Source organism: Cnephaeus nilssonii (assembly GCF_951640355.1).
Source record: "Cnephaeus nilssonii genome assembly, chromosome: 12".
NCBI classification, from domain to species: Eukaryota; Metazoa; Chordata; class Mammalia; order Chiroptera; family Vespertilionidae; genus Cnephaeus; species Cnephaeus nilssonii.
Window position 1 is genome coordinate 68,454,666 of NC_137083.1, and position 26,978 is coordinate 68,481,643.

The window sequence follows — 26,978 nt, forward strand, 5'->3', positions numbered from 1 at the left end:
TCAGGACCAGTTAAGTAAATAACAAAATGGAAAGTGTTCGTTTGTGTGTTTTTTTCTTTCCAAAATAATATCATAGGAGGTGTACTTCAATTTAGTGTATATTTTTATCAGTCATGGAGGGTTCATGTCTCTGTAGTTGACACTGTCACTTAACAGTGGAAGTGTCCAATGAGGCTCTCCCACTGAAACAGCCCTCCATGAGGTAAAATGCATAATCCTACTTTTAAGAGAGATTTTAACAGGTCTTTGTTTTGGGTTTCATCAGAAACTTCACCTCCGGTTTGTGTGCTACATTGTAAACCCCTGGTTGAAAGCTGACGTCACATTCAACTGAATCATCCGTGTCGCTGCCTACAAACACATGTGTTTCCCTGGCATCCTCTCCGACCCAGTCCCAGCTTGTCTCCGGCCTGCTTACCTGGGGTCTATGGAGAACCCAGGATGGTAGCAGGCTGCGTAATCTACTTGGCAAGCCCATATGGAAAAGCTACTTGAAGAGTTGGTTGCTTTTAATGTGTTTCTCTTAACCGCAGACTTTTATTGCCCTCTTGAGAGATAATCGTAACTCAGATTAAACACGAGAACAGCTTAGACTCTGAAATATAACCCCACCTGTCCTGAGGCATTATTAAGTTATCTTTAAAATCTCATGCCATAAAAGTAGGAAGATTAATTATGAAGACATAGGTCAGGCTTGTTTTTATTGGCATGAAAAGGGTGAAGAAGGTATCTAACATTTTCACAGTATCTACATCATGTTACCTGGGAACTGAAAGAAAAAAAAAAAGAGAGAGAGAGAGAGAGATAATCTTGAATAGTCGCTTCATTTTACAAATGGGAAAGTAGAATACCAAAGAGGTACAGGGCTTTCCGGATGCTTCATCAGCCCAGAGCCCAGCACACAGCAGGCTCTCAACCCTGTAGGGAGAGTCCTAAAAGTCAATGTCTATAGAAAGCAGAGGAGCTAAGCTTGTCCACTTGAGCAGCCTCCAAGGAAAAGCTGCACCCTCAGGGCCCCTCAAATTGAGTTTGGAATATACTGGTCTTAAACAAATAAACATAAAATATTTTTATGCAAAAGTGATAGATATTGACTCATTCAGAAATCTCATATCTTCTAAAATTCTACTTAAATTAATAGCCTAAAGATACACAAATATTTTGCCCGATAAGTATCACATGATCTCACTCACATGTGGAATCTAAAAAAAACAAACTAAACTGATAAAATAAATCCCGAGACATAGAAACATGGAACAGACTGTCCAATGTGAGGGAAGGTGGGAGTGAATGGGTGGGAAGAGATTAATCAAAGACTTTATATGCAAAACCCATGGACACAGACAATGTGGTAATGGCCCAGGGAGGGGAGGTAGGCTGGAAGGGATCAATGAGGGGAAAAGAGTATATCTGTATGACTTTCAACAATAGAGATACATTAGACATTTAAAGAAAAACAAACAAAATAAAATGATGATTTATTATTCAAAGCAGAGCTGTGCCTGTTAGGGCTGCTGAAACCGCCCACAGGTACTCACCATTGCTGCAGTGCACTTCTATGGTTGCATTCATAATTTGTTGAACCACAACTAAAAAGTGTAAATTTAAAATGTAATCAGAATTTAAAAATACATATTCAGGAATCTCAAACACAGCACAATCTAATAAACCATATTTATTATTTAACTTTATCACATCAGAAAGTACTTGTAAATTAAACTGAAAACTACAGTAAAACAAAACAAAGTTATTTGGTTCAAATCTCACAAGAATGATCATTTCAAATAGGGAAATATTCAGGGGGCAATATGAACTGTCTAAATGCCATTCATTGCCTCGTGGTGATCTCTCATGATTCCTTCCAGTTCTATAATCCCATGGCTATAATTTCCCAAATTATTAGAATTACAGCAATTCCATCCTAGTTGGGTCAACTGATACTTTCTCTTAGTTTCTGAATTAAAATACTTCTTAATAAATATTTATGGTACAAATGAGTGAATAAGAACACTGAGTGCTTAAACCATTCATTTTAAAGAGCACAAACTGATGGGAGAAAGTAAAACGGAATTTCAGCTCATCCATCAGTTCTTCACTGGGCCTACTCATTCATTCTACTGAAGCAGTGATTTTCAAACTTTGGTGTGCCTAGAATCATGGGAAAGCCTTGCTAAACACTGAATGCTGGTTCTCATACCCAGAGATTCTGATTCAGTAGATCTGAATTTTTCAAGTTTCCCCAGTGATGCTGATGGTGCTGGTCTGGGGTCCACGCATTCAGAACCATTGTATTGGATTAAACCTTGATTTGTAGTAAGAAAACTTTGATTTAAAAAAAAATGTAGATATGGTACTTTTTATTTTTAAAATCACAAATATTTTCTTTTCCTGCAACCAAGAGTTCAGTCTTTTTTAGAAAGAAAAAAATTAGAAAATAAAATCAAATCAAAAAAAAGAAAAAAATTAGAGTTTATAAATAAAATACAAGAGATTAAATAAAAAATCACCATTAATTTTCCTTGAGGCTCATGTTGCCTTTTTTTTTCACTTAACAATATATCAAAAATATATTTAAGGTCATAAATATTCTCCCACAATATTATAATGGATTTATAGTATTCTATTGGATGCTTACAGTTTATTTTATTTATCTGATCCACTAGAATTGCAATAGTGATGGTTTTTATTTTTTTATTAATAATTTTTGTAATTAATTTTGTATACATTTTAAGTGATTTCCTTAAAATGAATATCCAGAGTGAAATTTCTGGTCTATAAGAATAACTTGCCCGGCTGGTGTAGCTCAGTGGTTGAGTGTTGACCCATGAACCAGGAGGTCACGGTTTGATTCCTGTTCAGGGTACATGCCCAGTTGTGGGTTTGATCCCCAGTAGGGGGCATGTAGGAGGCAGCTGATAGATGTTTCTCTCTCATTGATGATTCTATCTCTCTTTCTCTCTCCCTTCTTCTCTCTGAAACCAATTAAAAAATAAAGTTAACAAATACTATAAAAAAGAATAACTTTAAAGCTTTTCTTATATGTTGTTAGATGGCCCTTTATCAAAGGTTCTGATTCATATACCTACTAGTAGCATGAGAATATTTCTCTTCACTCTCCCCAACTCTATTATTTTTAAGAAGGAAATACCTCCAAATATGAGGAAACAGCACTTCCTTGTTTAATTTTCATTTTAGAATGCTACTGAAGCTAAACAATTTTTATGTGTGTTTTGCCCATGCAATGCCAATTTTCATGTTCAATTAAGTGTGAGGCTGTCCTTTTACCTTTTTTATGTTCAGTTGCATCAAATGGCACTTGTGGTTTTTCAATGTTCTCATCCTCCACGAAGGAATGCCTGCAAGTGCAATGCCAAACAGCTCTATCAATGAAATGAACAAAATCACAGAAATTACATCAAACACACTATTTTTTTTTAATGTGTGGGCACATTTATTTTGCTGAACACAAAGAAACACTTTCTGGATTTCATTCCTTGAAACTGGCAATCTTGTCTCGAACGAGGTGGGTGGAAATCTCATCATCTCTAATCAGCAGAAGCGCATTTGAAGAAAACCAGGGGAAAAGTCACTCTTCAGTCCAAAAGCAAGCAATCTCTGATAGCTGGGGTCCAACAGAAGTGATTCGGGAACACACATTCTTACTGGAATCTGTTTGGCTGAAGTTACAGTCCTGAAGCAAAAAGCCTAACAAACATGCATGTAATCTAAGAAATATAAGTGTACCATGCAGAAAGGCTTGCCAAAGCTTCCATCCTTAAACTCTGATTAACAGGAGTGAATGATAATGGTTAGTTATATCTTGGTGTGTTTGCCTCATTTTTCTGTTGTGTAAGTAAATGCTTGGCCAGATTGCCCCTTAAATCCTCAAATTTTGGAACAAAATAATCTAAATTGCAGACAGAAAAATTGCTGGCCATGAAATAAAGAATACTGGGCATGATGTGACTCGACTTTCCTGTGCTTTGTTGTGAATCTCCATTTCTACTCCAACAAAATAGAGATAACAATACTGGCCCAACTTCACAGGGATGCTATTAGAATTAAATCAAATGCTCTGTGCGTAATTACATTTTATACATATTTATCATCCCAGATATGTGCTGATTAATATCTGTGGAAGAGATGAATAAGCCATACTCAATTCCTTCAAAATATAAACATCACATAAGGAAATTAAGAAGAATCTAGGAATTAAAAATATTCCTAATGTGTAATGCTTTTATTGCACTTTATTTGTGTGTGTGTGTGTGTGTGTGTGTGTGTGTGTGTGTGTGTGTGTAATTAGCGGTAAAAAATAATGTCTACAACTAACTTTAAAATACAGTTGACCCTTGAACCATGCAGAAGTTAGGAGCTCAACCCCATGTGCAATTGAAAATCCACATACAACTTCTGAATCGCCCAAAACTTAACTCCAGTTGGCCTTTTGCATCCAAGGAGTCAACCGATCACAATTGAAAGTAACATTTTCGATCTGCAGTTGGGAATCTGCAGTTAGAAATCCATGGCTTGGAGTCTGAAAATACTGTTTTTGATCCACGGTTGGTTGAATCTATAGATGCAAAAACCAAGGATACTGGCAGCTGAGTGTATTTATTGAAAAAAAAAACCTGCTATAAGTGGGCCTGTGCCGTTCCATCCAATGTTGTTCAAAGGTCAACTGTATTTCCCTTCTCTCAAAGAATTAAGAAACAGATAAAGCAAGCATGGGGTGAGATACATTTAATTGAAAAATCTCCGAGCTCATATGAAGCAAAAACTCGAAGTGAAGCTCATAATAGATACAACTCTGACCTGCACGCAAACTGGAGTTTGGAAAGGTTACTCTCTTCATGGAATGAGATGTTTTAGGCAACCTGTAGTGATTTCTCAATTAATTTTGTGAATAAATTAGGTTTTCAAAATGTGTGTTTTCATGGCAAGCATGTGAATAGAGCAACGTACACTTCAACTCTATTTCAAGTGAAGTCAAAATTAGGAGAGAGTGCACATTCTGTTCAGATTTATACTAATCCTGTTGGGACCTCTGTATTCTGAGCCTCGGGACACAGGCATACTTGTCACTTTTCTGAACTGTTGCTTTTCTGACTTTATCTCTTTTCACCTTGTTGCTATAGGCAGTTGATCTTTATTTCAAACAAAATAGAAACAGAGGCATGGATACACAAAACAGACTGACAGCTGTCAGAGGGGCGGGGGGAGAGAGGACTGGATGAAAAAAAAATTGAAGGGATTAGCCCCAAAACATCTGTACATAATAAACAGACACCGACAACAGTGTGGCCACAGCCAGAGGGAAAGGGGGTGGGGGGCGGGTGGAGTGGGCAAATGGGGGGAAAGGACTGTGCTTGGATGGGCACACGATGCAGCGGGCAGATGATGTTTGGTTGAGTTCTACACTTGAAACCTGTATGGTTTTGTAAACCAATGTCACCCCCCAAAATTCAATAAAGATAACATAAAATAAAGGATGAAGTCAATAACCCCCACAGGTAGTAGTAGAGGGATGTGAAATTGGCTTCTTATGTAGGAAAAAAATCTGGAGGTGAGCATTGTGAAGATAAGGACAGTGATGAATGCCTGCTCCTCACCTCACCGCCCTGTCGACCTGCCTTATGTGCTGGAACAAGGCACCTTACCTCTGTTTCTATTAGCTGTGCGGCTTGAGTAAATGGCCCACATGCTCAGGGCGTTAGTTTCCTCATCTCGCAAATGTGTACAATGTGCATGCTCCTCGTACTGCAGCATGGATCACAATTAAAGAAACATATGCTCACAGGTAAATTGCAAGTTAATTAGAATTGAGTATTCTTTCTTAAATTATTCTAAGAGCAATTTACTAATTGCTTCCTGATGGAGATCTAAAGTTTACTTGCCTCAGTGTTAACTTAAGATAAATCTGTCCATTTTATCTTGCTTTTCCTATAAAAACAAAAACAAAATATTTTCCTCACTGTTAATGCTAAAGTGAACTTTGGATGGTATAGAAACATGAAAAGCAAAGCACACTGCTGTTTACACCCGCCTGCAACACAGCACCCTACACACCGGTACATGCAAGTTCTCTTATGCAATCCTCTGAAACAATGCCTGGTAGGTAGTCCAACCCATATTTTACAGATGCGGAAAGAGTCTCAGAGGGGTCAAAACTTACCTGCTGAAATTAATATGCTCCAAAGTTGGGATTTTTGAGTCTGTCTGATTCCAAAAGTTCTGACCTTTGCTAACTGCACTCAACAGCGATGATTAGTAACTTTCCTTGTTGAAAGGGAACCAGTTAAGGTTAGGGCTAGGGTTAGATTAGTGTTAGGGTTAGGGCTCAGAGTAAATTCAATATTCTGAATTTAAGGTAACTTCATTGGTTAACTTTACAACATATGTGGAACATGAACAAAAAAAACCCCACTTATTGGGAAACAACCTTTCCAAAGCTTGCGTAACTCAAGGGAACTTAACAAACAGTGCTTAAATAGGCTTCCTGATCAATCAAGTCTGCTCTTCCCCCATCAACAATGACAAAGGAGACATTTTGGATGATTTCAGTGAGTGCAAGGGACAAACAATGGAGCACTGAGCTATACTATTTAAAACCTAACTCTCAAACAAGTAAAACCTTCGGTCAGGCCTACTACTTCCAAGTATTGGGGAATAAGGCCAACTTCATAAAGTTGTGACAACTAAAGTGATTTCTTATCCTGAGAGAGGTCTTAAGAATTCTTCAAATATATAATGATTTGTATTTTTGAATTACAGAAAAAAACAGCAAACTTCTTATAGAATTGCGTTCTCTAGCTCCCGAGGCAGAAGGAAATGCAGTCCAAGTCATTAGATGTCGTTCCTGAGGGCGACTGCAAGAGACCAATGACTACCATGGCCTTCGTCTTTCATCTCCCCACAGGTTTAGGCTTACTTCTGTCTTCCTGGCCACAGAAAAGCCAAATCTTCCCTTCATTCTACCATTTAAAGCCAAATCTTCCCTTCATTCTACCATTCTACCTAGCTAAGGCCTTGGGCACTGCCCTATTCGCCAGCAACAGGGGGTGTTAATATGCTCACCAGGCGGCCCATCTTCCCTCTCACTCTTTCATTAGAATAGAAGTGAAGATGGGGGTCCAGGAAAGGTTTCTCCCAGCCAAATGTTTCCCTCCGAGGTTCTACCTTCTAAAAATAAAAATTGTGGCAGAAACGGACGTTTTTATAAATTTGGATAAGTTTTGCCCAGAAAAAAAGTCACGCCTCAAAAACCATCTAAGTAAATGCGTACACCATCTTGGGCTAATTCTGACTGACAGTTCGTAAAACAAATCTCACCTAATTCTTTCTGCCTGCTGTTCCCATAACTCAAGGATATATATTATGAAATGAAATTAGATCGAAACTTTTAACTTTAAGCATTACTTTTTAGTGGAGTCAAGTTCGGTTGGTTTGAAACCCTGTTGGGTATATTTTTGTTACAGTGTTTGAAGACCACTGGAATCATTATGGTTTCAATGATTTCAAGAAGCTTATTTTCCAGAGCATGAATTTTTGGACACACTTGTTTTTTGTTGCTTTCTTTAATTTAGGCAAAGCCTTTGAAATCAATCTTTAGACTAGAGATTTTTTTTGAATTGCACAATTCAAGTTTGTGGCTCTCTTACCATTCCAATGGATGTGATTGTGCCTTTTTATTCAGGAGCTGAAATTGCTCAAAAACATTTAAAAGAGAGGAGTGTTGGGTCAGGACTGAACGAGCTTTTCCCATAGGATTTGCAGTGACATAAAATTCACGCATCCAAGACTGAATCCCGGGAGAAGTTGATGGAAAGAGCTGAGAAGGAATATTCAAAGACATTATATCAGAATAAGTGGTATACAATAAATGTAAAGGTAGTATTACTAAGAAAGTAGTTTATATTCAGATATTTAAAAATCAGTATTTATTAAAAATCCATTTTCAGTACCATAATGTAATTTTCTGTGTAGTTGTCAAGGTAAATGCCACTTTTAATATGGCACTCATTTTTTTTTATGTTCATATTTCCAAATGGGTTGAGTTTTTAATTCTCTTTTCATTGAATGTAAATAGATTTCTCCTTCTTACGGATACCTGAAAATTGCCCAGTAACAGGATGGGTCAGGCAGCAGGAAGAATGAGTAGGAATCCTCTCGTGTTATAAGTGAGTTATATCGAAGTGAGAGATATTAATCCTACCAAAAACTATCTGCATTCTCTTTCAGCTCTCACAGTATGTAAATTGCTGTGTGCCCTTTCTCCTGTGAAGTAATTCTTTAGTTCTTCCTCACAGTCTGCCAAGAGATGTTCTTGACAATGTCTTAAGTGATGAATTCCTGAAGAATGAGGCTAGGTCTCTTTGATTATCTTTGCATAGTATGAAGCCAAACTGCCATGAGTATAATACTATGTTTCAAATAATTAAAATGATAATCCATGCATTTAATTATCTTTGGGGCAATAAGCTTACTTTGAACCCTTCAACATATGGGGCTAAATTATAAAAGCAAATAGTAAATTGGTTATAACTCATACAAGTAGCATATGAATACATGATTTCTCACAGTAACAAATAAATATTTGATCCAAACACATTAATAATATATCATCAGTGGATCTTTAAAAGTGCTGTGTTAAAATGTTTTATATAAGCATCTTAGGCAGAAAAATACAAATTCATTATAATCTATCTATATAAGTGGCAGAACTAGAAACAAAGTAAGTACTGAGAATGCACATATATGTATAAGTTATTCTGTGGTCAATAAATTAATAGAACCCAAGAAAATACATAGAAAAGAAAATAATGATATTTTTAGGCTGAAACCAGTAAAAGTTATTCTAATTATTTACATTTCCTTTCTTACTTTACATTTTCTTATTTTGGTGTGAGTTATAACAAATTAAGTCAGTATTCTTAAATATTAATATATTCAATAATATTTGATTTTACACAACAAAAAGGGCAGAAGCAGAAAAAATTTTTGTCACATGATAATATCCCAAAGCTAAAAGCAAAACTTATTTAGAAAAATGTGGATATTTTCCCCTTAATAACTGTCAAATCCTGGCAGCTTTAACAACCTCATATTCTTTTAGCTTTAATAAGACATATTATTTATAAACTCTTCAAGAATATGGACTCTTCTCATCTTCATATATCTCTGAACAGAAGAAAGGAGTTTACAAAGATGTCTGTTCCTTAAAGAAATATATTCACCTAAGTTAAAATCAAAAGCAAGCAGTTTATGGCTGATTTACTATAACCTCAGTAATCAAGATGAATCAAATGGCACTTTAGTTTTACCAGTTGGAATTGCCCCAAGCTCCCAAGTTCCTTTACGAAAGTCATCATTGAATTAATCTCCTCTAAAGATAGGCATCGATTCAGTTCCTTTTTGTAGTTTTCACCCTATAACAGGAGGGGAAAAACAACCCTTAAGCATTTGCTACGGCCCAATTGCAGCCCACTTCACAAACCAATGAAATTTTTCACTCTGTAAATAAACAGCTGGGCTAATGAATGCTAACTAATGAATGCTAATACATAATAACTTCAACCATGACAATGGTGTCTGCATATAAGAGAACTTCATATTTGACAAAGAGAACCTGAATGAAATCACTCAAGAGTGCTCTGTTAGTAAGGCTGGGGAGAGGAGCCCAGGAGGCAGAGGTGTGGGGCATTGTGGGAACACAGGAAGAGTCCCCTTTAGCCTCCAGGTACTAGAGAATGCAGCAGCAACGTATAGAGAATGATAACGTACTTAGTAATCTGTACAGATATTTCGGAGGCCCCAAGAACACTTCTATTAACACCATAAAAACTAATCAATGCACTATGAATACTATATTCTAATCATCACTATCTAATCTGTTAACCAGGTGTGAATGCATCAAAAAATTAGTATTGTAACTCAAGACCCTTGATGTCAATCTGGAACACTCACTGCTATTCTAGACTGACTCCAAAAAGTTATGATACTCCTTTTAAAGTATTCTATAACATAGAGTATGTATTATTCATAATATCTGCAAGTATTCCTTATGAATTAGGAACTACTTTTCTTCATTTCAATTCATAAGTTTATCATAATTAGTCACATACTTAGCTGACACAAAAATAATATTGGTCCTCAGATGAGAAAAATACTAAGACGTGTAATGTAACTGATACACATGAATCATCAAGTTGCTTAATTACACCAGAAAGAAAATAGCATCTTGTAAAGAATGACTTGGAAAAAAATATTTGTCAGTACAAAAATATGCACTTACCTTGGATACAACTGATCTATAGAGTCTCTGAAATATCTCAGAGAATATGGAAAGTGAAGATTCATTCGAGAAGAGAAAATTGAAAGCGTCTTTTAAAATAAATTCTTCTGTGTTTTGGTCCTCAAAATCCATATTATCGTCAAATTGAAAATGTAAATGCCCATGCACCTGTGAGAAAGGAGAAGCACAGAAAATATATTTCATTGACTTACTTTTACTGCAGTGTCACTTCTCAGACATGATTCACTTCCTGTTGGATTGTAGATCAGAACTGACATCTAGTGGTCTTTTTGAAGGTCAACAGTTTCATAAAATGTAATATTCTTTCCAAGATACAATTCTTTGTAAGAAAATGAACTAATGGATTATAAAGTCACATTAGCTTAGCTTGAAAACATTGTTGAAGAACTTGTGTGCATGGAAGATAACATATAACATTTCTGAACAATATATTTCAAAGAGCATAACAAACTATTAGATCTGTGTAAAATATTGAATGGCCATTATAATACATAAATTCATAAAGTTTTATCATTTTATGGATAAATCTTTGAACCATTCAACCAAATGTCACATATAATGTAATCATTCTCCTAATATAAACGTTTGAAAATCAATCAATGCAATATAAAATTGAATTCTGGTTGCACATAATTTTATTTTGTTCCTCTTCCCGCTTTCCCACTCCACATCCCAAAATAAAACTTTCTAGAGATGAATTCAATCAATTCTTTTCCCACTAATGGCTATTTTAAATTTAAAATATATTGGAGGAAATGATCTGAATGACTTCATTTGATTTGAGAGAAATTAAAAGAATCAGAGTATATAAAAACTCTTCAATTTATATATATTTATATTAGAAATAACATATATTCAAACATTTCTATGATCTTTTAAATTAAAATACAGGCCAATTTTAAAGTAAATATGTAAAGAATGAGTTACCTTTTTCTTACAAACTCATGTGAATAAGTTTGGTAATCTGCTAGTTTCTGTTGTCTTAATGTCTGCTTTTCTGCATTCCACATACTTAGCTTTATACCCTATTTCTTTCATAAGCAGTTTTTGAACCATAGAAAAATCCACGCTTGTTCTGTAGGAATGCATAGCTGGAATTGGAACTCAAATCACAGGCTCTCCACATACTAGTTAATTCTCTGAGCTATCATAAACATAAGTAGTAACTTTAATAAAGTTGCTATTTATTGACTCCTTACTATGAATTAAAATAACACACACACACACACACACACACACACACACACACACACACACACACACACCCCGTTCAGCATAAAGTAGAAGCTCACACAGCCCTCTGGCACACTCACCTGGAGCACCACAGGGGACGTGAAACTGCCATAACCAATGTCAAAAGTTAAAAGTTGAAAACATAAACTGCATCTGAAATGAAACCACAGGGAACAAATTATATTCTGTCTGCTGCATTTAACCTATTATTTGGAATTACATTATGAACAGTTACTCTAGTTACATTTCAAGGTCTATAATAATTAAAAAGAGCAGTTTTCAGATCATCTAAAATTGCGTACAATTTAATTTTATATTTGGAATCTGTTTTGTTTTTTACAGAAAATACAAATATATCTAAAGTATTCATAACACATTAAACTAACCAATGAAGTTACGCTGTGAAAACCTAAATAGTCTCATTCGTGTACAAAGCATGATAACGCTTAATGGAGTCATCCCCTCTTCTGGCATACTAGCTTTAACATTTCCCTAGGAAAAGGGCATTAGATGATATTCAAGTTAACTGAGATATGGACAGAGGAGTTATTGAACTTTGTTCATAAAAGCCTGTAAGAAAAAATATATGTAGTCAATGGTAAGTATATGATAGAAATAGCTAAGCTTGAAAGGGGCTGCAATTTAAAAAATCAGTTTAAGTAACGTTGCTTTACTTCTTGTCACCCACTATTTAGATCCGGACGAGTCTGCAATGTGCTCTGATGTTTTAGGATCTATAAACAAGGAAACAGGACATTTTCCAAGAAGCACCTACGTGTGATAATTAAGATATATTTTCACTAAGAATCCATTTCTAACAGGCAGGGTTTTTCTCTTTTTAACATCAGACTTTGCTCTCACCTGTGGAAGGCCTTCGGTCCCAGAGGAGACGTTTCGCTGAAAGCTTCGGCAGCCAGCAGGAGTTTGCTGATTGCTTCCTTCATGTTGTCCAAGGCCTGGAGAGGCGAACTGGCCCTCAGGAATGTCTCAAAAAAGGTTTGCAGCTGTAACAAAGTAAATAGCTCATATGTTCAAACAACATCTCAGTTTGTCTATCATTTCCAAGGTCACCAATTTGAAAGATTCCTTTAGATACTCTCTCTTTGTCACACTTAAAAACTCCTAATTAGGAAAGTTTGATAAATCATGCTAGTGCTTAATAGACATATTTTTTTTAAATCATCAGCTTTCAGCAAGTCACCCAAAAGGGGCTCAATACTTCTATTTGTTTTTTTGTAATTACTCCATGTAGGCTAAGCGGAAGACTCCTTTGAGTGTCTGGTTGTATTATTATTATTTTATTACACTGATTTGTATTTCCTTGGTCAAATTACTTGAGTCTGTGCATCTCAGTGTGCTCAGATGTAGAAAGAGAGAACTACTAGTATGCCCAATGACCTCATCAGACAATGTAAAGTCTGAAATTATTTGTTATTAATTGCATTCAAAACCGTAAGAACCTGAAAAACACATTTCACCTGGGAGCTTTCTTAACCTAAGTACAAATGCCTGAAGGAGTACCTTCACCTTCCTTGTTAATTTAAAAACAATCAAGCCATGAGCTCAGACATCAAAGAGATTTCTCCCTCTCTAGGTCAAGACTTTCAATTAATGTTTCTGAGTTACACAAATATGAGAATTTAAGATCCAAGGAAATCAGTGCCATAGCAGTGAGGTAAAAATGAATACAACAGCTTAAAACTTTTAACATGATATGAATCTATTTTATAAACTATAAACTGTCCTCCTTCAATGTAAAAATGAAGTACCAATTTAATGCAAAATAAATTATATAGAAAATGACTGTAAGATTATGGTTGCCAAGTCTGACCATTTAAGCATCAATATTTGTTTATACTTGTGTTAAATTCAAGGTATAACACAGTAAGGTATTTATAATTTTTACATCTATCCATTCAAGTAACTTATTAAAATATACATAAATGGATAAAAATTATCATTAAAATGAAAGGACAGGATGCCCTAACCAGTTTGGCTCAGTGGATAGAGCGTCCCAGGTTCGAATCCAGTCAAGGGCATGTACCTTGGTTGTGGGCACATCCCCAGTTGGGGGTGTGCAGGAGGCAGCTGATCGATGTTTCTCTCTCATCAATGCTTCTACCTCTCTCTCTCCCTTCCTCTCTGTAAAAAAAATCAATAAAACATATATTTTTTAAAATAAAATAAAATGAAAGGACAGGAGAAACTGAGATGTCGAAAATATTTGTAAGGAAACTTCAGTTATGTCTTTGATATCTTAAAACACTTCTAGGCGCCCTTCTTTCTGCCTTATATTCCCACCCCGTGTCTCACAGCCCCTCACATGCTAAATTCTGGGCTTTGCCTCATTATTTCCCTTCATCCTCCCACAAGGCCTTGAGCAAGTTGCTCTCAACGGCAACATGTGTTGTTCTGTGTTAAACGTGCTGAGTTTTTATCTGCTTTTCACTAGATTATAAGATCTTTTAGGGCAGAAACTATACATTTTATCTTTGGGTGGTCAGTAACTAATGCAGAGTCAGTATTGCATAAATACTGTTGAATAAATAAACCTAAGTTCAACATTACAGAAACTACAGAGACTTTGGAAAGAGAAATCGATTACTGGAGCTCTGGATAACATAATTTTTCTCTTTCAGACAACTTGTTTATGTCTTGTTTCCATTTCATGAGACAGGGGAGATATGCATTTTTCTGGTGTGTTGCAATAAAACCTTTGAAAAATAGAAGCTTACTGCTGTTTGAGAGGCTTTTTGAGATAAGAAAAGTTAACCTAAGAGTTAAAACAAAGAATGCAAGATTAACCAATATCAGAGTACTTTTTAAGTCATACTCTTGACTAATTGGAAAGCTACAAGAAAATACTGATATTTCAATATTTGGAACTTTGAGTAGTGCTTCATAGCATTGAGCCTTACCAATGTGTATGAGAATTTCTGTCAGGACTAACATATAAAAGAGAATTTTTGATCTCAGAATAAGGAATATTGGTACTTAAAATCATCTTGCACCAACAAACAGATGAAAAGACTAGAGGCCGGTGCACAAAATTTATGCACGGTTGGGGGTGGATCCCTCAGCATGGCCTGCACCCTCTCACAATCAGGGACTCACAGGGATCGGGCCTAAACTGGCAGTCGAACATCCCTCTCGCAATCCGAGGCCGCTGGCTCCTAACCACTCAGCTGCCTGCCTGCCTGATCACCCCTAACCACTCTGCCTGCCTGCCTGATCACCCCTAACCACTCTACCTGCCTGCCTGATCACCTCTAACCTCTTGCCTGTCTGCCTGATCGCCCCTAACCACTCTGCCTGCCTGATGCCCCTAAATGCTCTCCTGCCTGCCTGATTGCCCCATAACCACCTCTGCCTCAGCCCCAGCCACCATGGCTTCATCCAGAAGGACATCTGGAATGATGTCTGGAAGGTCTTTTGGCTGTCCAGTCTAATTAGCATATTACATTTTTATTATTATAGATGCTTGACATCACTAATCATTAGGGAAATGCAAACCAAAGCAGCCTGTGAAATCATTTGGTCTGGCCCTGCCAAGGCATTAGGGGTGAGTTAATTAAATGTGACCGAATATAGCAGGCTAATCTTTAAGTTGGTAATTTTGTATGGCCCTCAAATAATGTCATAAATATCCAAATGGCCCATCCAGAAAAAGGTTCCCCACCCCTGCCTTAAGGCGTCTTTCTGGATCCCCAGAGGCACACAACATGGCACCCAGCTTGAGGGTCATGGCTCTGGATGTGTCTGGCCCAGAGGAAGGCACCTGCTGCATGCCAGAGAGCTATGGCGCAATAAGGTCCTCGTGAGCATTCTGGACTCTGGGAAGAAGTCTCCTTGGTGCTTTAAAGGGTTATGATTTATGGGGGAGAGGGGAATATATTTTAAAATAGAAGGAAAAGAGATTTGAAAAAGGGATAAAAATGACTAAATAGCAAACCTAAGTACTGATGCAAGTTTTCATTGAGTGCACCTGTGGTTATTTGGCTATAATTCTGGGTTGTATTTAATAACCTTGGCTAAGCTGACACTGTGACCTGACAATGACCATTGCTGATGCATTGTTTTGTTTATATTCATAGCAATGCTGAGGTTGAAGCTCATGGTCCCCCTTTTACAGATGAAGAGCCTGATGCTTCGAACACAGCACGTGCCTAAGGCCCTGCAGCCAGGAGGGAACCAAGCAGGGTGCTGGCAGCAAAGCCAGCACTACTTCTGCCCTGGTGTCTTTGATTGCACTAGTTTGGGGATGTGGATGGACCCCGAAATACAGAAGAACGGATTATCTGTTTTTACTCTGATGAAACCATCACAATTCTCAAGCATATCTAAAAGATCAATTCAACAACTTGAGTATTTATGTAGCCCAATTACCTTTTGGAAAAACTAAAAATATTCTTTTTGTAACTTAAATTGCCTGGATCAAGAACAAACTATGTGTTAAATCAAATGATTTAAGAACATAAATATTATCATCATTTGTTTTAGCTCTTTGAAAATTGTCTTCATGAAAAATCTGAATTACTTGGCTGAACCTAAATGTGGATAGTTTTTACTCATTTCCTGGAATTAGATCAAAATTCTAATACTTAAATAAGTTTCAAGCTTCCAGCAACCTGAATAATTTTATTAATTTGCACTTATTAATAACCCTTTGGTGCATGGGACAATACCCAACCAACTGAGGTGCACTGGCCAGGGCAGCCAGCCATATTCCTCTATCTATCTATCATCTATCTATCATCTATCTATCTATCTATCTATCTATCTATCTATCTATCTACCATCTATCTATCATCTATCTATCTATCTATCTATCTATCTATCTATCTATCTATCGCTCTATCTATCACCTATCTATCATCTATCTATCTATCAATCTATCTATCTATCTATCTATCTATCTATCTATCACCTATCTATCTATTGCTCTATCTATCCATCTATCGCTTTATCTATCTATCCATCCTCCATGCACCAAACAGTTGCCAGTTTGATTCCTGGCCAAGGCACATGCCCAGGTAAGGGGCGTGCAGGGGGAAGCCGATCGATGTAAGGCTCTCATATTGATGTTTTCCTCTCTCTATCCCTCTCCCTTCCTCTCTCTCTAAAAATCAATTAAAATTATATAAAAATATAACCCTAAGCTTTAGAGCTTACATTGAATTAGGAAATTACATGTGATTTAATCAGTTTTATAGCTATAAAGTTCGTCCACATGTACATCAGAGAATTGGTCAGAAGCAAGGTGCAAAAATACAAAAGGCTGTGTGAAGAGCATAAAAATTTGTTTGCTTTGAATGGTAGAACCTTGATTGTATTATATTCAACTTCCCTAGAGAATTGGCAAGGTTATCTTTTCATTGCCTCTTCTGAAACCTCTCAATGGCATATAAAGGAGCAGAGAGATTTAGCAGTAAAAAGCAAAAGTTAAAGTTGTAAAGATTTTACCACTGGATTCTACATATAAATGTCTACTAATTTTCTTCACGTGAATGTTATTGTTTCAAGCAGGTCAAAATCATTTCTATTAAAGTTAAAACCTAGGCATTCTTTGAGCCTTCAGAACGATAAGTTCTGACAGCTTGCTTTGAAAACTGTCCATCTTTTATTGTCTTGAGTAGAAAATGGCATTGAAATCTGCTAATATTTTTAACAATTAATATTTGCAACAGGCAGAACAAAAATTTGCAAACAGAGATCATTTGACAGAAAGATACCTATCTGATATATCTATACTCTCAAGTGAGTAAGAAAGTAAAAAGGGAAATATTTTTCATTTATGTTCTGGATGTTTTATGTAGGATATCTATTCTAGGAATTGTTAAGTTTCATGGTCAATCACAAAAGAAAAGGAAATGTATTCATTATAAAAATAATGGATTCTGGTTGTACAATAAAGAAAACAATAGAGCAATTTGCCCTAACTTATAAGGCTGTAGGGCTAAAGTCTGTTGACTCCATAGATTTATTACAACCCTCAGCTATTTCTCTATACCTCCCTCCCATCACTGACTTTATACCTCTCTCTGACCAGTGTCCAAATAAAACTCATTTCTTTATATGGGTTAGTTTACATGGGCATTTAATTGTTGTGCACAATTTAAAAGTTCATGAGTTAGTATTCTAATCTATATATATAAAAGGCTAAGCTACCGCCCGACTATCCAACCACTAGCTATGACATGCAATGACCACCAGGGGGCAGATGCTCAATGCAGGAGATTCCAAGCTGTGGTGACTTGGCAGCAGCAGTTTGGGGGGGGGGGGGGGGGGTGGTGGTAATGCATCCTGGAACCAGAGATGAGGGAGCCCGATTCCGGGGTGTGATACCTAAGAACTGCCCTCTCGCAATCCAGGACCCCTAGGGGGATGTCAGAAAGCCAGTTTCAGCCCAATCCCTGTGGACCAAGCCAAGGGACCCTACCTGCCAGAGGGACCCCGCTCACTCAGCAGATGCCCTTCCAGCCATGGTGCCACCCCATGTGTGGCTGCCTGGGGAGGGACTGCGGGAGGTTGGCTCCAGGGCGTGTCTAGCCCGTCTCGCCCAGTCCCGCCCTGCCAGTCACCTTCTAATTAATTTCCTTGCAATGTGCACAAATCCGTGCACCAGGGCACTAATTAAATATAATGATACTAGAGGCCCAGCACATGAAATTCGTGCATGGGTACAGTCCCTAGGCCTGGCCTGCGATCAGGGCCATCTTCCCTGGCTGCCCACAGCTGCGACCCCTCCCCCGCGCCCATTGTCACCCATTCCTGGTTCCCCTTTCGCCATTGGGTGATCAGTGCCTGATGGCTGGGGGAAGGGACTGAGAGGTTGGCTGTTCCTGCCTGCTCACAGGCCCCGCCCCCACCGTGGGTCACCCTTTGTGTGTGGGGTGACCATCGGGGTGGGGGCCTTGGCCTGATGGCATCCATCCCCTGCCACCCACCCCTGTTCCCCTTTCGCCATCAGGCAATCAGAGCCTGTAGGCTGGGGAAAGAGACCAAGAGGTGGTCAGTGCACCTCAATAGTGACGGGTCCAACGGTCGTTCTGGTCCTTCCACCTTTAGAGTCAATTTCCATATTACTTTGTGTTATATAGGAATAGAGGCCTGGTGAATGGGTGGGGACCGGCTGGCCTGCACTGTTGGGATCCTTGGATCCGGGTGGGGGGTCCCCACTTGAGGGCGAGGCCAGACTGGGTGAGGGGCGCCGGTGGTTTGCAGGCCGGCCATGCCTCTGATTGAGGTGGGGGTCCCTGCTGGGGGGCGAGGCTGGCCTGGGAGAGGGGCCGCAGGTGGTTTGCAGGACAGCCACACCACTGATCGGGGTGGGGGTCCCCACTGGGGGGTGAGGCCTGCCTGAGCGAGGGGCCACAGTATTCTGGTCTCTGGTCGTTCCAGTTGTGACAGCGTTAAGGTTGCTGGCTTTTTATATATATAGATATAGCCTAAACCAATGTCTTCCCATTGTGGTCCTGACTGCTGACATCTGATTTCCCTGCCCCTGCCTACTTTCCCTTTGATTGCTGCCAGGGTCATCTTTATGAAGCACAGTTCAAGTCACATCATTCCTCCTAACACATGGGACATGCCTTGTCATCCTAGGAAGTAAGAGCAACTACTTAGTCCTCTTTTGTTTAGAAGCAATGTGATACCTCTTTTGGGAATGGCAGCAGGGAGGGGCGAGGGGAGGAGAAAGGCAGGAAGAGAAAGTGAGTGGGTAAAGAAACATCAATCCCAGGCAGACCTTTTCTGTGTAGGGCCCTCAGGCAGGGTCTAGAGCACAGGAGGCCCAAGACCCAGGCAAATGGACAGGAGCATGTAAATGGGTAAGCTGCTGTGAGATCTGAGCCGTCTCCCTCTCCACTTCCTCATTCCACACGTCTCTGCCCCATTCCCTTCCATCTGATCTATCTCAGGGAATGGCACCACCATTCAAATAATGGCTGAGGACTCCTCTTTGTGCTATTTCAGTCTCCCCTCATTCTCAACTCATCGCCAATTCTCGTGTCTACCTCCAGAGGTATCCACTTATCTCCACCTTTGAATGATCATCCCAGCAACTAGTGCAAGCTGCCATCCTCCTCACCTGGTCACCTGAATAGCCTTGCAACTGATTTCTCTGCCTCCACTCACAACCCCCTTCAATCCCTTCTCCACACAGCTGCAGAGTGGGCTTGCAAAGGCCAATCAAACTATATTGTTACCCTGTTTACTATCTTGCAGGCTCCAAATTCCTGACATGCCTCTCAGTCCCTGAGGTTTGCCATCACCTTTCTCTCCTGCCTCCTCTCCATCACTCCCCTTTTGTTCCACAGGATACACTTTCAGTGCTATTGATGTTCTGTAAACGGACAAGGACTCTCCTGCCTCAAGACATTGGAATTGTCCATTTGCTAGGAATGTTTCTCCATGAGCTCCTCCTATGACCCTTAGTCTCATTCATGAATTACAGCTCAGATATCATCTAGTCGGGGAGATCTTTCTACCTCATAAAGTAGGCAACCCACTTACTTTTTACACATCATCCTTATTCATTTCATTTTTTGCTATAGTTAAAAATCTGTAATTGCCTATGTTTGTTTATCCTATATAATAAAAGCCTAATATGCTAAGTGTCCGATTTTCCGTTCAACCAATCAAAGCTTAATATGCTAATGATATGCTAAGGCTGCTCAACCACTTGCTATGACATGCACTGACCACCAGGGGGCAGACAGTGGACTGGTTTGCCAGTCTCTATGACGTGCATTGACCACCAGGGGGCAGACACTCCAACCAATAGGTTAGTTTGCTGCTGGGGTCCGGCTGATCAGGAGTGAGCTAGACGGGACAGACATGCCCTGGAGCCCTCCTGCAGTCCCTCCCTGGCTGGCCACCCTCCCGTGGCCCTCCCCAGCCCAGCGATCGTGCACCCGTGGGGTCCCTCGGCCTGGCCTGCGCCCTCTAGCAATCTGGGACCCCTCCGGGGATGTTGGAGAGCCCATTTCGGCCTGATCTCGCTCAACGCAGGAGCTGCTCCCTGGTGGTCAGTGTGCTCCCACAGGGGGTGCGCCACTCAGCCAGAAGCTGGGCTCATGGCTGGCAAGTGCAGCCTCTCCTGCCTCTGTGGCAGTGCTAAGGATGTCTGACTGCCAGCTTAGGCCCGATCCCCATGGGGAGTGGGCTTAAGCCATTAGTCAGACATCCCCCGAGGGCTCCCGGACTGTGAGAGGGCACAGGCCAGGCTGAGGGATGCCTCTCCCCGCCCCCCACTCCCCTGTGCACAAATTTTATGCACCAGTCCTCTAATATCTCTAATATATGTATAATTAGTTCTTTAACTCATCTACCATTCCACATAAACTCCACAGAGGTATGGATTTTGTCTTGTTTATTACTGTACCACTGGAAACTAACACAATGACTAGCTTATGGGAAATACCCAGAAGGACTGAAAACCTCATTTAACCCATTGGAAACTATTCCTATTTTACAGACACAGAAAGTGGTTCAGAGAAGGTAAAAGGCTTGCCTGGGGTCATGCAGCTGCTATGAGGACTTTGCTATGGGACATCTATCCCAAGGCCCCAAAGGTCACGCCTTGGGACTTTTCTTTTTAGTCTTCTGGATCCAGCAGTAGTGGTTTATTGCTCTCTCTTTTAGAGTAAAAGTGCAATCAATATTTGCTTATCACTCAGCCTGAAAGGGTGTCATCATTGCCCTGGTCGTTTTTAAACCCCACTTCTTTTCACTTTAATAGTAACTCCTTGGAAGCATGGAAATGAAATATATTTCCTTAGCATAATGTTTTTCTTATGTGATGTCTGGGTTTAGAGTAATGATTTTACCTTCTGTGACTTGAATACATATTATTTATGTAGATGATTTGGGTAATCAAGCCCATGGGGGAAATCTCATACTTTTCAAATGGAAATAAAATTTCCAGTGGAAATCATTTTGGTACAGCACTTCTTTAAACCTGGAGAGAAGGCTGTAGATTCTGGAAGACTAGACACTAGACATGGAGAAGCTTATTTAAAGGGGGAGCCACATAATATTTGGGTATATAAGGGCTGGGCAAAAGTAGGTTTGCAGTTGTGAGTCCATGAAACAGAGTTTAATCCTGCTATTATTCATTAATTATTATATTATTTTCTTTTTAAAAAATATATTTTCTTATTGATTTCAGAGAGGAAGGCAGAGGGAGAGAGAGATAGAAACATCAATGATGAGAAGGAATCATTGATTGGCTGCCTCCTGCATGCCACCTACTGGGGATCAAGCCGGCAACCCAGGCATGTGCCCTTGACTGGAATTGAACCCCGGACCCTTTAGTCCACAGGCTGACGCTCTATCCACTGAGCCAAACCAGCTAGGGCAATTATTGTATTATTTTCCATATGAAAACTGCAAACCTATTTTTGCCCACCCCTGTATAAATGCAGGGAGACCTGGATTTCCTCTCCTGTTTGCATTCCCTTTCTCTGAACATTAAAGACCTGCTTCTTAGAGCTTCGAAAAACTGGTTTCCTAAGTCTGGCCGCGGAGGTGAGAGGACAAGCTGTTAGGAGACAAAGCGGGTAGAGTAGTGGGTGTGGGAGTGCTCCACATCGGTAAGCGAGGGAGTCAGAGAATGACCGCCTTATAGGGATTATGCCCCACAGAGATAGAATTAACAAAAGCAATGAAATCTACCTGTATATTACTGTAGATATAGAATGCAACAATAATGAGAAACTATCCATCTTTGTCTACCTCAGTAGCACCCAGAGAAATGAAAGACAAACTTTCAGTTCCACATCACAAAATTAGGCCACTTCCATAATTCAAAGGAACTCGAGTTTAATAGCCACTTTGAGGTTCCAGTTGAAATCAAATAGAAGTACATTCAAAAGATGATGGATGAAAGCAATGCATTTTCAGATGCTAAGTGTAAAGTGTTAGTGCTAGATTTACATTAATTACAGAAACCTGTTGTGTCACAAAATTGTTTTAAATGGAAAAACAATGTCCAATGACTGACAAATGCTGAAAACATTTAGAATAATTTTGTGGCCTATGCCATTTAAATTGCACTGAAGATTTATCACCATTCAGAGCATCTACTTAGCAATATAGCCTTCCTACCACAAGCACAGATAATCAAGTACCATTTACAAAATAAATATGTATAATCCAATGGAAGAAAAAGCTCAAAGCTCTTTTTAAGCATTTTTGCCCTTTTTCCTTTCATTGGCAGACAGTTCAGGCTATTGGTGTAATATCTAAAAGTACCACTTGGGGGCACTACAGCATTTTTATTTTGCTTTACCTCATAGCTATGTAGGTTTCCTGGGTGATGAAAAGATTGCTGTTTCTTTCAAATTTGAAAACACCTTTTACTATAGGGGAGGGAAAAGCCTGTATTTCATTTTAAACTTGCAATGCATAAATCACTTAAGACAAATGCAAGTCAGATTTTCTCCTGAAGGGAGCAAAAGTCTGTCTTCTTTTAGTGGACAAATCAATTTTATCTAGTTGGCACATTTGGGGATATACTTAGAATTTGTCACAGCCTTCAAATAGATCTCAAAGAATAAAGAAGAACTGTTTAAAATGACAAATATAAACTTTAAAACGAACTGGTGGAAAATTGATTTGTTTCTATAGCTGAAGAAAAATATGTAAATATCATTTGTCTTCTCCACTGGGTACATATATTTTTAATAAACTTAAACATTAAAGTAATGGATTTTGAGACATTCTTGCCATGGTCTTCACTGTTATTACTTTGCATTCACATACCACTTTGTAAAGGGGTTGTTTTTATTACTAATTATTCTTTTCAGCAATTTGGTAAATGGAGTCTCTATTCCAAGCCTCCTCCACCCCACCCCCCACCCCCTCTGCTGAGTACTAGGTATTGGGTCAGGCGCTGAAGGTTTGTTTCCCTTTTAAATAAAAAAATAAACATAATCTCTTTGTTCAAGGATTTTAAACATATTTAGGCAAATAAATTTTTCTTCTTTTTTGTTCTCCAGATTCTTTGCTGACTTTATCTGTTATTTTTCTCCCAACATATTTTCCTGACCTCAGAAGATCTTTTCCATTACTAGGGACAGGGAACTCTAGTGAGCCCTGTTGTCAAAGCCCAGGAATTGAGATTTATAAAATTAAATTCAGTAACTCTCTAGGTGCCTGCACAGGAGTGGAGAAATTCAGGACATTTGCAGGGAGTTTTTGCCTTGATTCATGGTTCCATTAACCAAAGCTCCATCTTAACGATTCTTTATTGTATGGAGGGTAGTGAAGGAAGGGATTATAGCTGCTCTCTACTTGAACATCATTCTGGTTTAGCAAGTTCATCTATTGAACATCTTTCTGGCTTAGCAAGTTCACCTATTAAAGAAATAATGAGACACTCCAAAATTAAGATGGTGCTGCTCTCTGAGGACATTTAAAGCATTTCAAACATTACTTATTTACCTTTTTTCCATGTCATGTTTTACTCTAAACACGTGTGTATTTTATGAACTTGTGTTGAGGTGTAATGGAAGTCAGAGTGACACTCCTGTACTGGGCAATGGCAGAGAGAGGAGAAGCCTGCGTAGACTAATTTATAAGAGTTTCTATGACCTCCACAGGCCATGGACTTCCAGGCTCCCATTTGGGAAAATAACACTTGCTCTTGCCAAGTCCTCAACTGCACCCCTTCCTCATCCCACACAGGTATCCCCTAGATGAAGCCATGGAGAAGGGAGCTTTGAACAAGACAAGTGAAGGGGGAGGAGCAAGGACTAGAGAAATACACATCCTAACATCCAAGATACTACCGAGGAATTCCCTTTCCCATCTTTAACACATTCTGAAAGAATTCACTTACCTCTCCTGATTTCACACTTTCTGAAATCCTTGCATATTAGCTAACTCCTATTTTTCCGGATATATAGTCAATAATTGCCCATCAGTTTTCTAGTACTAAAGGAAATTAATAATCAGCAAATATATTCATTAGAGTTGTTTTACCTTATGTTGTCACTATAATACAATATATATACATATAAATATAATGCATACATTTCCGTTAATTATATTTTCATATATTTATCAGATTACTGCATTCAGAAGAGATATGTTTGAATTTACATATAACATCTTTTGTTACAGAACCTACTCTTAAATCCTATTTTTCCAAGATGAAAGTTTTCTAGTATGTTATAATAAGTGAGGGAACTTTAATAAAAATGATAATGATAGCCGAAACCGGTTTGGCTCAGTGGATAGAGCGTCGGCCTGCGGACTCAAGGGTCCCAGGTTCGATTCCGGTCAAGGGCATGTACCTTGGTTGCGGGCACATCCCCAGTAGGGGGTGTGCAAGAGGCAGCTGATCGATGTTTCTCTCTCATCGATGTTTCTAACTCTCTATCCCTCTCTCTTCCTCTCTGTAAAAAATCAATAAAATATATTTTTAAAAATGATAATGATAGACACAATGCACGGATAAACATTTTGTGGGTGTCTGCCATGTTCTAGGCACTCTCTGAGGCTCTGGGGATTTAAACATGTTGCCTGTTGTTCTGAAAATTAGGATCATGTGTTTAAATGATCATTTTGATCAAATAAACATGACCACAGTTAATGAATAATTTTCTTCTTATTTAGGATAAGAATTGAGGTTCAGTATTAAGAAACTGATAAATGCACAAAATTACCTGACAAACCTTTTATGGAGCAAAGTTGGGAATGAATAAAATGAATGGACGAATAAATAAAATTTTTCAAAACAAGAGACAAAGATGCTATCAACAGTATAGAATTATTTTGCATTAATGTTATATACTTCAAAATCATATGCATTTGCAAGACAATTATTCTTTTTATAGACCAAATAGATATCTGAAATAATATTTAATGCCAATGTGGGCCGATGAGATAAGAGTTATCTTGCAGTTATTATTTTGATTTTTACTCTAAGTCAAGTTTAGTCACATGTTTATTTATTTAATTTGATGCTGATTATAATGTCTACATATATATAGAATCATGCTTTAAAATGAACACCCTGATGCAACTTTTAAATTTATTCCGAGCAAAAGTAGACTAAGTAACACATCAACTCATTTTACAGACTCCCAGGTGCAAGCTTTTATTCCCGTTCTTTCTCCATCTGACATAAATCTCCCCGGCCTGCAGAAGGGCCAGATGCTCAGGGAAAAAGGCTTTCGCAAGGCCTGATCCACAGCCTGCAGTTTTAGATGTAAAATGAAGATTGAGAGAAGAACGCTTCCTAAAGTTGAAAAACATACTGTAACTTTACACTTGTTCACTTTTACCCTGGGAATATATGAGCTATCTCACCCGCCATTATGAAAGACACTGCATGAATATTGACGACAAGCGAGGCTAACTTCATCCCTGCAACATGTCATGTTTCCCAAACCCAGTCAGTGATACATGCATTCTTTAAAAAGGGTCCTTGTAAATAACATCCCCGGCTTTGCCAAGGACCTCTCTCTCCTCTGTGCACATTTGCTGATCGCATCGATGTGAGAGGAACTACAGGCACTGGACGTGGAAGAATGGTCCCCCCAAGGCCAGTGCAGTGGAGGAAGACAGCTGGTGATTTAGAGCCCCCGACTGGGCAGGAGCCTGCTTTAACTTGGGTTTTCAATGGAGATGATGCTCACAGATACCAACCTGAGAAAAGGCTGCAATGTCTCATGTTTTCCCCTGTCAAAGTGGCCCTGCCAAGGCGCTCATGTTATGACATCTGTCTGACGCATTTACTGAAAAGATACTGGGAGATCGTTTTGAAATACAGGGGCTGAATTAGACAGAGATTAAATAGATGTGGGCAAGTTCTTCACACATTTAAATTTTTTTAAGTGATCCTCAATTGGATTCAATCCAAGACACATTTATTGAGCACTGATTGCACTCAAGGACTTATCTTCGTAAAACTTTTGAATACTAACTATCAACAAATGAACATCTTTCAATGTGGGATAGGTGATCAAACGATGAATTCATTTATGTCTCAACAAGATAAAATAAGGCTTTTCACAGATCTTCCTGTCACAATCACAAATCACTCCAGCAATAATAGGTTTCCATCAAAGCAGTCAGCTATGATCACAGGTATGACCACAGGTATAAAGAATCTTCAGATGTCAAAAACTGGTTGCGAATATGAGAGTTTCCTCTCTACTGGATAACTTTACAATGGATGAAGGGATAACTTTTGACTTTTTACTCTAAGAACCAAATTTTAATTTATGACATTTCTTGATATTTCTTGCAGTTAATCTATGTGATCTGTGTATAAAGACAGCCATCGATGCATTTGACCAAGAGTTATAGTTAGAATGGTTATGAAAGAGTTGTAAACTCATAGATACAACTGGAGTGTTTTCTAATTGAATTGAGAACTTTATGGAGGAAAATTTTTTTGAGTAAAATATCTAAAAAC

At 38.7% G+C, this 26,978-nt stretch overlaps 1 protein-coding gene across 2 annotated transcripts in view; it reads right to left on the reverse strand.

The window, feature by feature from the left end:
• Nucleotides 1–26,978, reverse strand: part of CPED1 (cadherin like and PC-esterase domain containing 1) — a 292,313-nt gene that overhangs the window by 146,324 nt on the left and 119,011 nt on the right. For both annotated transcript variants that reach the window (XM_079785649.1, XM_079785648.1), the window contains 7 exons: nucleotides 12,410–12,552; nucleotides 11,629–11,701; nucleotides 10,295–10,462; nucleotides 9,324–9,428; nucleotides 7,662–7,831; nucleotides 3,286–3,356; nucleotides 1,539–1,589 (listed from right to left, as the gene is read on the reverse strand). In XM_079785649.1, coding sequence (XP_079641775.1) covers nucleotides 1,539–1,589; nucleotides 3,286–3,356; nucleotides 7,662–7,831; nucleotides 9,324–9,428; nucleotides 10,295–10,462; nucleotides 11,629–11,701; nucleotides 12,410–12,552 — 781 coding nt within the window. The remainder of the gene's footprint in view (nucleotides 1–1,538; nucleotides 1,590–3,285; nucleotides 3,357–7,661; nucleotides 7,832–9,323; nucleotides 9,429–10,294; nucleotides 10,463–11,628; nucleotides 11,702–12,409; nucleotides 12,553–26,978) is intronic.